Source organism: Delphinus delphis, chromosome 10, assembly GCF_949987515.2.
Source record: "Delphinus delphis chromosome 10, mDelDel1.2, whole genome shotgun sequence".
Taxonomy (NCBI): domain Eukaryota; kingdom Metazoa; phylum Chordata; class Mammalia; order Artiodactyla; family Delphinidae; genus Delphinus; species Delphinus delphis.
This window is the reverse complement of record NC_082692.2, coordinates 64,104,112-64,117,486: the sequence shown is the minus strand read 5'-3', so window position 1 is coordinate 64,117,486 and position 13,375 is coordinate 64,104,112. Positions and strand designations below refer to the sequence as shown.

The following is a 13,375-nucleotide window of genomic DNA, read 5'->3' as shown; positions in this document are numbered from 1 at the left end:
AAATTATCTTGAGGCGGAAGCTTGTTTTCCTCCTTAGTTTTTAGCTGGCAGATATTTTTTCTAGCTTATCCTTTCCCTAATGGTGTAACCTGTTTATACCCCTGGTGTTATGTGTGTATGTGTGTGGTAGGTGATTGTCTTAGTTCTAATGTCCTCACTTCCATAGGTCTGTAGTCTTACTTCCTGACCCTGTAGAGAAACTCAAACTCTAGCATTTAGGTTATCAAGGTTGATATTACTTACCTATTTAATCCCATTATCCCCAGCCTCCTGTCACCCTAGAATTTTAGTTTTTAACTCAATAAAATTGCCACTTTGACTTTTTTTTTTTTTTTTGCGGTATGCGGGCCTCTCACTGTTGTGGCCTCTCCCGTTGCGGAGCACAGGCTCCGGACGTGCAGGCTCAGCGGCCACGGCTCATGGGCCCAGCTGCTCCGCGGCATGTAGTATCTTCCCGGACCGGGGCACGAACCCGTGTCCGCTGCATCGGCAGGCGGACTCTCAACCACTGCGCCACCAGGGAAGCCCCACTTTGACTTTGAATTTTTTTTTTTTCTTATTTTTGTCCCTGGGGATTTGTTCTCCTTCTAATTCAGCTACACATTTAAAATAATGTCTGTATTTTTTATCCAGCATATATTTTTAGTGGTAGGGTTTTCTGGTTATTTAGTCTGCCATATTGCTAGAGCCATTAACACCTTTTCATCTGTAAAATGGGGTGAAGACAGTGAACTTGTGAGGAGTAAATGAGGTAATATATATAAAGTGCCTCTTGGTAAATTCTCAGTAACTGGTAGTAATTATAATACTTTTCTCCTCAAGAATAAGAATACTACACCAGTGATTACCTATGATTAGAGGTGATAATTATAACACTATTATCATTTCTTTTATTAATAAGCTTGGGAAATGTTTCTAGAAAGCATTATTTTAACTCAAAGCCGTTAAAATACATAAAGAAACTTATGGAATGTTTAGTGTCATTGTACTTTGTGAGGTAAAATGATTCTGGACTCTTAAGTGATAGGTTTTTTCCCCCGTAACTGTTTTCAATTTATGAAGATGACTGTGATTTTCTGTGAACATTCTTGGTTTCTGGCTCATGTTCAGTTTCTGCTCCTTTATTCACTTCCTCACATCCGCTTTCTGGCACAGTCATTCATTGATTAATAGACCCAAACATGGCATATAAATGTGTATATTCTCCTCACACAAATGTATACCATTGTTGTCCTTTTTACTGCACGTTGGCACTACCTTGTCTTTAATGAAAAAGTCAAAAAATAAAGAAATAAGGACACTACGGCACAAGTTTAAAGCACTTTTAAGTATTGCAGTTAGGTTTATCTTTTTTAAGGTTTACTCAGCTCAGCAGAATTTTAAGTGGGCTGTATAAATAGGTAGGATGAGACCACTTTATATACATCCAGAATAAGATTAGATTAAATTTCCAATTTAGTCAGAGATGTAGCAGCTTATCAAAAGCAGTGTGGTCACACAACTGGGAATAGAAGCAGCCTGTTAGAGCTGTCCCTGACCCCCACAGTCTCTAATTGGGGTAAGCAGCTGCTTAGATAACTCACCAAAGGCAGGCTGCCTTTGCTGGCTCTGGAAGGCTCAAGTTTCGGTACCCTATTATTCTTTAGGTTTTTCAGTACTAATGAAGAGGAATTTACTCTTAACAATCTGGCTTCTTTAGAGAATGTTTAAGAACTTGAGCTCTAATATTTGAACCACATCCAGCGGCAGCTTGAGCAGGCCCTCTTCAGGGTGAGTGTAGTTGGGATGAGGATTGAATGAGGAAGTACACTCAGGGGCCAGTGGGTGTCCCTGAGAGGTCTCTCGTCTCTGCCTCCAGCTTTCCATCCCCTGACTCTGGTCTACTACACTTTTATGTGGGTGATACTGATACTGAGCTTGTCAGGAGGACCGGAATCCCAAATCCATTTCCATGAAAGCTCTAAGAATCCTTGATGTATGACGAAGTCCCTATTTGTTCTTTTGTTTCTTTTGCCACATTTTTAAGAATGTTTTTCTTATTGCACTTTATTACTGGAACTAGTACTCTTGACAGGTTTGTGAGTCTCCTCCCTCTTCCTGTTTATTCAGATCTTACCATTAGAAAATTGAAGGTCTGTTTTCTACCTCTTCATTCATCACTTGTCCCTATAGTTTTTTTTTTTTTTAACATCTTTATTGGGGTATAACTGCTTTACATCCCTATAGTTTTTGATAGAAGTTATTTTGTCTGTCTTGAGCATATATCTGATAATATTTTAATTTCTCAAATTAATCTGTCTAGAAATTGACTATAACCTTAAATTACATGTAGAGATGTTTTATTGTGATCTGCTCAACATATATTTTTCAGTAGCTTGGATCTGAATTTTTAAATGATTTTAGTACAGTAGAACTGTTGAGAAAATTTTTATGGATTACCTACATTGTCGGGTACTCCGCTGAATATTGATGTTAAAATTTGAATAAGACACTATTCCTGTCCTCAAGGAGTTTGAATAACAGATAAATCTATAAACCAGTTATTTCTGTATTACGCTGCGAGTGCTGTGAATGTGTGCAATAGTGATATGCCCATGTGGTTGGCGAGAACATTTTATCTCAATCTCTGGGCAGTTCAGAGAAGGATTAGTAGGAGAACTAAGTCTCATTCTACTTTAGTAGGTACCTTAGCACATTATTCTAGTTCAAGTGCCAACATTACAAAATTGTAATGTCTTACACATTTTCTCAGATAAATAAGTTGTCAGTGATAAGACTTGCACCCAGATGCTTCTGTTTAGAATATGTAATGCAGCTTTTGAGATGTACCAGGAATAGTGTAGGGCAAAAAATTAGGAACTCAGAAACCCATGTAATGTTTAAAAAGCAACGAGATAACCAGACTGATCTGTGAGGCTTACTTGTCTGTTTAATTTGGAAGAGCTCATCTTAGTGATTCTTAATATTTCTTATTTTAAAACATGCTATTTATTTATTTTTAACTGTAGTAAAATAAACATAACAAAATTTACCATTTTAGTCATTTTTAAATGTATAGTTCAGTGGCATTAAGTACATTTACGTTGTTGTGTAACTGTTACTACTATCCATCACCAGAACTTTGTCATTTTTGTAAATTGAAAACTCTGTACCCGTGAAACAATAACTTCCATTCCTGTCTCTCCAGACCCTACCAACCACCATTTCTGTTTTTTGTCTCTCTTAATATTTGATATCATATGTTTTTTACATTATATTATTTTGTAATAATAGTTTTCAAAGGAAAAAATGAATGGTATATATATATATATTTTTTTTTTTTTTTTTTTTTTTTTTTTTTTTTTTTGCCGTACGCGGGCCTCTCACTGTTGTGGCCTCTCCCGTTGCGGAGCACAGGCTCAGCGGCCATGGCTCACGGGCCTAGCCACTCCGCGGCATGTGGGATCTTCTGGACCGGGGCACGAACCCGTGTCCCCTGCATCGGCAGGCGTACTCTCAACCACTGCGCCACCAGGAAAGCCCTGAATGGTATATTTTTAACACTTCACCTTTTTTTTTTTTTTTTTACTGTTTTATATTTATTTTATTTATTTTCTTTATCTTTTTGGCTGTCGGGTCTTAGTTGCGGCATGCGGGGTCTTCGTTGCAGCATGCAGGATCTTTCATTGCGGTGTGGGCTCTTTGTGGCGTGTGGGCTTCTCTCTAGTTGTGGTGCGTGGTTTTTAGAGTGCGTGGGCTCTGTAGTTTGTGGCACGTGGGCTCTCTCGTTGAGGCACATGCGCTCAGTAGTTGTGCCATGTGGGCTTAGTTGCCCCATGGCACGTGGGATCTTAGTTCCCCGACGAGGGACTGAACCCACGTCCCCTGCATTGGAAAGTGGATTCTTAACCACTGGACCACCAGGGAAGTCCCTAACACTTTATCTTATTAGCCTATTTGATGATCACATTTATATTAAATTTTTAGTTCCAAAATATGGAAGTCATTCAGCATTTGATTTATTTGAGCTCTGCTTTTATAATCCATAAAGTGCAAATCTTTTTCAAATTGTTGCACAGATTTTAGCTATAACTTAAATGCATAGTTAAATATAGTTATACCATGTTTCAGTGGTCATTAAAATATAAGAGTTCAGTTATAATTTTTCTAAAATTTAATGTCAAGAACCTAAATTGGAAAAAAAAACTAATGTATACTAATATTTCTTATTCAGCAGGAGAACCATATTGTAAATTGTGTGTTACTGGAATTTTCCACATGTTAAAAATCAAATTTTAAATTTACCAGTAGAGTTTTGTAGTATATCAATATTTTGTCCATTAGAGTTTTTTCTTTTTTTCTTTTATTCAAGTATAGTTGATTACAGTGTTTCAGGTGTACAGTGAAGTGATTCAGTTATACATACATACATATATATTTTTTTTTCAGATTCTTTTCCATTATAGGTTATTACAAGGTATTGAATATGATTCCCTGTGCTATACAGTAGGTCCTTGTTGTTTACCTATTTTACACATCATACTGTGTAGCTGTTAATCCTAAATTTTCAATTCATCCTTCCCCCCTCCCCCTTTGGTAACCATATGTTTATTTTCTATGTCTGTGAGTCTGTTTCTGTTTTGTGAATAAGTTCATTTGTATCGTTTTTAAAAATGCTTTTTATTTTTAAAATATTTTTCTTTAATTTTTTGGCTGCACCACGTGGCACGCAGGATTTTAATTCCCCGACCAGGGATTGAACCCATGCCCCCTGCAGTGGAAGCGCAGAGTCCTAACCACTGGACCACTAGGGAATTCCCCATTTGTATCATTTTTAAGATTCCACCTATGTGATATCATACGACATTTGTCTTTCTCAGTGTGACTTACTTCACTTAGTATGATAATCTCTAAGTCCATCCATGTAGCTCCAAAAGGCATTATTTGGTTCTTCTTTCTGGCTGAGTATTATCCAGTTTTGTGTGTGTTTGTGTGTGTATACACCACATCTTTATCCATTCAACTGTTGATGGACATTTAGGTTGCTTCCATGTCTTGGCTATTGTAAATAGTGCCGCTGTGAACATTGGGATGCATGTATCTTTTCAAATTAGAGTTTTCTCTGGCTATATGCCCAGTAGTGGGATTGTTAGATCATATGGTAGTTCTATTTTTAATTTTTTAACGAACCTCCTTACTATTCTCAATAGTGGCTGCCCCGATTTATATTCCCACGAACAGAATAGGAAGGTTCCCTTTTCTCCACACCCTCTCCAGCATTTATTGTTTGTAGACTTGTTTTTTCTTTTCTTGTTAAAATAAATTTATTTATTTATTATTTATTTTTGGCTGCATTGGGTGTTTGTTGCTGCGCATGGGCTTTCTCTAGTTGTGGCGAACCAGGAGCTACTCTTCGTTGTGGTGTGTGGGCTTCTCATTGCAGTGACTTCTCTTCACAGGCTCTAGGTACACGGGCTTCAGTATTTGCAGCAGGCGGGCTCAGTACTTGCGGCTCGCGGGCTCTAGAGCACAGACAGGCTCAGTAATTGTGGCACATGGGCTTAGTTGCTCCGCGGCATGTAGGATCTTCCCGGACCAGGGATTGAACCCGTGTCCCCTGCATTGGCAGGCTGATTCTTAACCACCACGCCACCGGGGAATTCCCTCTTTGTAGACTTTTTGATGATGGCCATTCAGACTGGTGTGAGGTGATAGCCCATTTTAGTTTTGATTTGCATTTCTCGAATAATTTGTGATGTTGAGCATCTTTTCATATGCCTGTTGGCCATGTGTATGTCTTCAAAGAAATATCTATTGAGATTCTCTACCCATTTTTTGATTGGGTTGTTTGAGCTGCATAAGCTGTTTTATATTCTGGAAATTAATCCCTTGGTTGAGTCACATTGTTTGCAAATATTTTCTCCCATTCCATAGGTTGTGTTTTCATTTTGTTTATGGTTTCCTTTGCTGTGCAGAAGCTTTTAAGTTTAATTAGGTCCCATTTGTTTATTTTTGCTTTTGTTTCCATTACTGTAGGAGATGGATCCAAAAAAATATTGTTGTGATTTAAGTCAAAGAGTGTTCTGCCTATGTTTTCCTTTAGGCATTGTATAGCATCCGGTGTTACATTTAGGTCTTTAATCCATTTTGAGTTTATTTTTGCATGTGGTGTTATAGAATGTTCTAATTTCATTCTTTTACATGTAGCTATCCAGTTTTCCCAGCACCACTTATTGAAGAGACTGTCTTTTCTCTATTGTATATTCCTGCCTCCTTTGTCATAGATTAATTGACCATAAGTGCATGAGTTTGTTTCTGGGCTTTCTGTCCTGTTCCATTGATCTGTGTGTCTGTTTTTGTGTCAGTACCATACTGTTTTGATTATTGTAGCATTGTAGTATAATCTGAAGTCAGGAAGCGTGATTCTTCCAGCTCCATTCTTCTTTCTCAAGATTGTTTTGGCTATTTAGGGTCTTTTGTGTTTCCATGCAAATAAAAAAGTTTTTTTTTCAGTTCTGTGAAAAATGTCATTGGTAATTTGATAGGGATTGCATTGAAACTGTAGATTGCCTTGTATGGTCATTTTGACAATATTGATTTTTCCAATCTAGGAACATTGTATATCTTTCCATCTGCTTGTGTCATCTTCAGTTTCTTTCATTACCATCTTACAATTTTCAGAGTACGGATCTTTTGCCTCTTTAGGTAGGTTTATTCTTAGGTATTTTACTCTTTTTGATGCGATACTAAATACGGTTGTTCCCTTAATTTCTCTTTCTGATCTTTTGTTGTTAATGTATAGAAATGCAACAGATTTCTGTATATTAATTTTGTGTTCTGCAACTTTACCGAAGTCATTGATTAGCTCTAATAGTTTTCTGGTAGTGTCTTTAGGATTTCTTATGTATAGTATTATGTCATCGGCAAACAGTGACAGTTTTACTTCTCCTTTCCAGTTTGGATTCCTTTTATTTCTTTTACTTCTCTGATTGCTGTGTCTAGGACTTCCAAAACTATGTTGCAGAAAAGTGGTGAGAGTGGGCATCCTTGTCTCGTTCCTGATCTTAGAGGGAATGCTTTCAGCTTTTCACCATTGAGTATGATGTTAGCTATGGGTCTGTCATATATGGCCTTTGTTATGTTGAGATATATTACCTCTGTGCCCACTTTCTGGAGGGTTTTTATCAGAAATGGATGTTGAATTTAATCAAAAGCTTTTTCTTCATCTGTTGTGATCATATGGTCTTTATCCTTCAGTTTGTTATTGTGTATCACGTTGATTGATTTGCAGATATTGAAAAATCCTTGTGTTTCTGGGATAAATCCACTTGATCATGGCGTATGATCCTTTTAATGTACTGTTGGATTTGGTTTGCTAGTATTTTGTTGAGGATTTTTACATCTATGTTCATCAGTTACGTTGGCCTAATTTTTTTTTTTATTTATTTTATTTTTGGCTGTGTTGGGTCCCCGTTACTGTGCGCAGGCTTTCTCTAGTTGCGGCAAACGGGGAGCTACTCTTCGTTGCAGTGTGCAGGCTTCTCATTGCAGTGGCTTCTCTTGTTGCAGAGCATGGGCTCTAGGCTCGTGGGCTTGGTGGTTGTGGCTTGCGGGCTTAGTTGCTCCGTGGCATGTGGGATCTTCCCAGACCAGGGCTCAAACCCATGTCCCCTTCATTGGCAGGCAGATTCTTAACCACTGCGCCACCAGGGAAGCCCGGACTAATATTTCTTATTGTACATTTTAAAAGTCAGATCTTAAATTTACCAGTGGAGTTGGTGGTATATCACTATTTTGTCCATTTAATGTTTTCTGCTGAAACAGTTTGGTGTATATTTTGTAAATCTTGTTTTTCATTTCATTCATGTAAATCTGTTTACTTAAAGAAAATTTTCTAAAGAAAATTAGAAAAACTTCTTTGTACCTCAGTTTGTTTCAGAAGTATTTAAGGAGGTTATCAAATTAGAAGTTGTGGGCTTCCCTGGTGGCGCAGTGGTTGAGAGTCCGCCTGCCGATGCAGGGGACACGGGTTCGTGCCCCGGTCCGGGAAGATCCCACATGCCGCGGAGCGGCTGGTCCTGTGAGCCATGGCCGCTGAGCCTGCGCGTCCGGAGGCTGTGCTCCACAATGGGAGAGGCCACAACAGTGAGAGGTCCGCATACCGCAAAAAAAAAAAAAAAAAAATTAGAAGTTGTTTATAACTTTGAGTTTATTAAGCTTAGAATTCAGACATGAGTAATTTTGTCAGAACTTTGATTTTTCTCATGTGTAACTTGTATCATTTTTTAGGCAAAATGTTTCATGGATTTCAAAGCTGGAGGCACCTTGTGTCACATTCTTGGGGCTGCTTACAAATATAAAAATGAACAGGGATGGTAAGTTTTTGTATTTATTTGCATGTTTTGCTGTGATATTGAAGTTTTTCAATGTTAAACCTGTTCCTCCTTTGTATGGTGTTAGAGAATTCTATAAGCACGTTATGATTAATATCCAAAGTATGTTGTCTTTTATCCAAAGTATGTTGTCTCTTATCCAAAGTATGTTGTCTTTTATCTAGAGCCCTAATTTACTTTTTGCCTACATCCAAGAAAAATATCAAACAAATGTTGCAGTTATTATGCAAGTTATTTTTCATATATGGTTGTATGTAGATAATAGATGGATGTGCATTATTAGCAAATTGGAAGGTAGGCTCACTGTGAAATACATAAATGTGTATTATAATGTGCTGAAAGACACATTATATATTGTTTTATTGATTAAACGAGCATGAGAGTTTGTTGTTATCAGAGGGTAGCCTTCTGTTTTTCAGTTCTGTTTTCAACTCTGCTGTTGCAGCTCTTGCCAGAGTATTCTCTGATCTAGGATTGACAGCATGTCTGGGTACTCATATATGGTTTGTACCCTCGCTCTTGTTTCCCACTTGGAACTCTTTACTGGTTTTCTTGTTCAGCTTGTATCTCTTCCAAGTCCGACCTGGACTCTTGAGGACAGAGTGTCAAAGTGAAATGTCTTTTCCTAAGTCATTGTGTAACTCGCTTTGTGTGCCAGTACAGTGAAATATTTTTATCTGAAAAGATTTAAGATGGTTTAGAAGAATATGTAAAATAAATCGTCTTTAAATTAAAAATGGGGCCAAAAAAGAAGTAAAGGATAGAGTTAAAGACTTTAAGAGGAATGAGGAGTAAAAGTTTTCTTCTCAGATTGTACCAGAATTATCCTCTTTCCAGTATAATTATAAACCAATTGCAGTACACACCTTCCCCCATCTCCTATGACTTACACACTTGCAGTGAGTGGATCACTTATGTTCCAACAGTGCATGTTTTAGTAACTGCCCACCCATTTGGACATCTGAACAGTGGGCTATCATCTTGATACTGCTTCTGACTTGCCCCACGCCCAACATACTGTTCTGAACCTTTGTTCTCCAGTCGAACCTCACAGTGTAGCTCCAAAGTTTGTTGGTTTCCTCATTATGGCCATTCTCTTTTCCTGTTGTTTCTTTTTGTTTCTGCTTTCTTTCTTACTTCCTGCTTCCTTTTAGGTTCCAGTGATGTCAGGATGGAGTGTCATGTATATGAGGTTGAGTGGGAACACCTGGTAATTATTGGTATATTTGTGAATAGACTGTACAGATTAAGAGTCCAGAATTAGAGGGACTCCCCTGGTGGCACAGTGCCAGTGCAGGGGACACAGGTTCAAGCCCTGGCCTGGGAAGGTCCCACATGCCGTGGAGCAACCAAACCCATGTGCTGCAACTACTGAGCCTGCGCTCTAGAGCCCGCGAGCCACAAGTACTGAGCCCACATGCCACAGCTACTGAAGCCTGCACGCCTAGAGCCCGTACGCTGCAACAAGAGAAGCCACTGTAGTGAGAAGTCCGTGTACTGCAACGAAGAGTTAGCCCCCTCTCGCCGTGATGAGAGAAAGCCCTGGTGCAGGAACAAAGACCCAATGCAGCCAAAAGTAAATAAAATAAATAAATTTATTAAAAAAAAAGATTCCAGAATTAGTGTGTTTGATCTTTCTGGATGTTTCTAAATAGTGTTAAAAAAAAAAAAAAAAGGCTTCCCTGGTGGCACAGTGGTTGAGAGTCCGCCTGCTAATGCAGGGGACATGGGTTCGTGCCGCGGTCCGGGGCCCGTGAGCCGTGGCCGCTGAGCCTGCGCGTCCGGAGCCTGTGCTCTGCAACGGGAGAGGCCACAACAGTGAGAGGCCCGTGTACCGCAAAAAAACAAAAACAAACAAACAAACAAAAAAAGGAACGACTTATTTGTAGTGTTTTTTCTTTTCTTTTTTAATAAATTTATTTTATTTATTTATTTATTTTTGGCTGTGTCAGGTCTTCGTTGTTGCCCGCACGCTTTTCTCTAGTTGAGGTGAGTGGGGGCTACTCTTCGTTGCGGTGTGCAGGCTTCTCATTTGGGTGGCTTCTCTTGTTGCAGAGCATGGGCTTCAGGCGCGCAGGCTTCAGTAGTTGTGGCTCACAGGCTCTAGAGTGCAGGCTCAGTAGTCGTGGCGCACCGGCTTAGTTGCTCTGTGGCATGTGGGATCTTCCCAAATCAGGGCTCGAGCCCGTGTCCACTGCATTGGCAGGTGGATTCTTAACCACTGCGCCACCAGGGAAGCTCTTATTTGTAGTTTTTCAAGTGTAGTTATATATAACTGAGGGACACCAAGAAGGATGGTTTTGACATACTGTGGAAATCCAAAAACATTTCCTGAAGGAGAGATTAAATGCAACCAGGTTCAACCCAGTAACAGAAAAGTAAATGTCAGTGCCCTCTTGTAGAGTGATTAGGACCTTGTTTATTTTCTTACAGTTCTAAACAGGTTGCTATATGCTGTAATCATAGTTAATGCCTTTCAAAGAGATTATTGAATGAAAATATTTTGTATTTTATTAGTTTTGCTTGGCAGTGGTAAACTAGGTTCAATGAACATAAAGTTTAGGATTAGTCTTTTTAAAAAAAAATATTTATTTATTTATTTTGGCTGCGCTGGGTCTTAGTTGTGGCATGTGGGATCTTCGTTGTGGTATGTGGGATCTTTAGTTGTGACCTGCGGACTTCTTAGTTGCAGCACGTGGCCTTCATAGTTGCGGCATGCGTGTGGGATCTAGTTACCTGACCAGGGATCGAACCCAAGCCCCCTGCATTGGGAGCATGAAGTCTTACCCACTGGACCACCAGGGAAGTCCCTAGGATTTGTCTTAATATGAGAAGTAACCTTTTATTTTTCCCTGCGACATTATTTGCTACTGACATTTATTCCTTACAGACAAGGTCAGACCTTTTTGTTTAAGTTAGAATGATAATACTTTACTTTCTACCTTAAGACTTGATTGTTCAACTTTTATTTCCTTCTTCAAAGTCTCCTTCAGATTAAAATTTTTTTTTTTTTTTTTTTTTTTTTTTTTTTGCGGTACGCGGGCCTCTCACTGTTGTGGCCTCTCCCGTTGCGGAGCACAGGCTCCGGACGCGCAGGCCCAGCGGCCATGGCTCACGGGCTTAGCCGCTCCGCGGCATGTGGGATCTTCCTGGACCGGGGCACGAACCCGTGTCCCCTGCATTGACAGGCAGACTCTCAACCACTGTGCCACCAGGGAAGCCCTTTGTTTCAGTTTTTACCACAGAAAGTCTGTGGCAGTGGCTTTCAACTTTTAGGCATCACTTGGAGTCCTTGTTAAAAATATAAATTACTGGGCTTTATGAACATAGAGTGTCATCTACTGAGCTTGGCATGAAAACAGAATCTGCATTTTCAACAAGCACTGTAGATGATCCTAAGACCACACGTTGAGAAATGCTGGTTAGTTAGGTTGTCATTTAAATGAAAATGTGGTTTAGATCTTTTAACTTGTGAAGAATTATCCATTTTGATAGCATAGTTTAAAACACTGTTTTCTGTTAGTCATCTAGCTTTTTAATTAAAAATATATATATATATTTACACACACACACATATATATATAGAGAGAGAGAGAGAGGGAGGGAGAGAGAACGCGTGTGTGCACTCCGCGCAAGGGTTCAAACCAATTTCCTTATCCTCAAAGTCACATAACTAGTGGGATATAATTTTTTAGTCTACTTTTGTATAGTAGACCTCCCTCTTCTTCCCATATGGGACTACTTATTTCCAGTGTCTTATATCTAGGCTGTGTGCCATTCTTTTGGGATACTGCATACTGGACCTCTTGCTGGTGATGGTCTTCAGACTTTTATAGCTTAACCTCATTAAACAAAGCCCCTTACATTCGAGGCTAACTTTGGTCACCTCCCATACAACTGTTTGCTGTACTGTTGCTATTTGCCTTGCCCCCAGCTCAGTGCATTTTTGTTTTGCCTTTTAGAAGTTTGCTTCTGAGGCCCTTTACACCGCTTTCCCAGGTGTTAAACTCATTCGCTAGGATTCATTATTGATTAGTTTTTTTTTTTTTTTTTTGCGGTACGTGGGCCTCTCACTGCTGTGGCCTCTCCCGCTGTGGAGCACACGCTCCGGACGTGCAGGCTCAGCGGCCATGGGTCACGGGCCCAGCTGCTCCGCGGCATGTGGGATCCTCCCATACCGGGGCACGAACCCGTGTACCCTGCATCGGCAGGCGGACTATTGATTAGTTTTATTCAGACTTTTTTATGCATGTCTGAGGATGAGGAGAGAACATCTCTAACTCTATTAGCAAGAGGTATCGAATTTAGAGCAATACAGCTAATAAGGCCTTTTTGACAGACAGTAGGTATTGTCTTAGATTGAAAGGCTGCTGCAAGACATTGCCCAGCAGATTACCAGAGGAAAATAAAGCAAAAGACTTATTAATTAATTAATAAACCCTCAATGGAGAGCTTATATTTACAGCCTAGATGGCCCAAAGTTTTAAGTCAGAAAGAAAGAAAATGTGTTCATATGTAGTCTCTCTATATAGGTCTTAGAGTAATAATATCTCTTTCAATTTTTTCCCCCCTTTTCTAGAGCCCTCCTATGAGGCCTGCCCAGTGCTAGCTTCATTCTGAAATTGTCAGGTGGAATCATAATTGTATTATTTCTTGTTATTTCAACTCAAGTTGAAATAACAAGAAACATAATACGATTGCCAAATCATCTTCAAACAGAATTGTACTAATTTATTGTCCTACCAAAATGTATTGAGAGTGTACTTCTTCCCTGGCCAATAGTTGTATTTATTTGTATTACCTCACCTTTTGATCTTGGCAGTCTGTGATAGAGTCAAAAAAAAGGTTTTACAGTTTTAGTTTAATTTGCATTTCCCTTTTGGGCAGGTTTGAGCATCTTTCTGTATTATAAAAAGTAAACTTTATTTGAATACCCTTGGTAATTTCAGAATAAGGCAAATAAAATCTTTCAACTAAAGGTTATACTGTATTTACCTGATTTC

General features: G+C 39.2%; 1 protein-coding gene across 4 annotated transcripts in view; it reads left to right on the top strand.

Moving 5' to 3' along the window:
• The window catches only part of SMARCC1 (SWI/SNF related BAF chromatin remodeling complex subunit C1), a 180,310-nt gene that overhangs the window by 20,313 nt on the left and 146,622 nt on the right, over positions 1-13,375 (top strand). For all 4 annotated transcript variants that reach the window (XM_060022372.1, XM_060022375.1, XM_060022374.1 and 1 more), the window contains one exon: positions 8,269-8,354. In XM_060022372.1, coding sequence (XP_059878355.1) covers positions 8,269-8,354 — 86 coding nt within the window. The remainder of the gene's footprint in view (positions 1-8,268; positions 8,355-13,375) is intronic.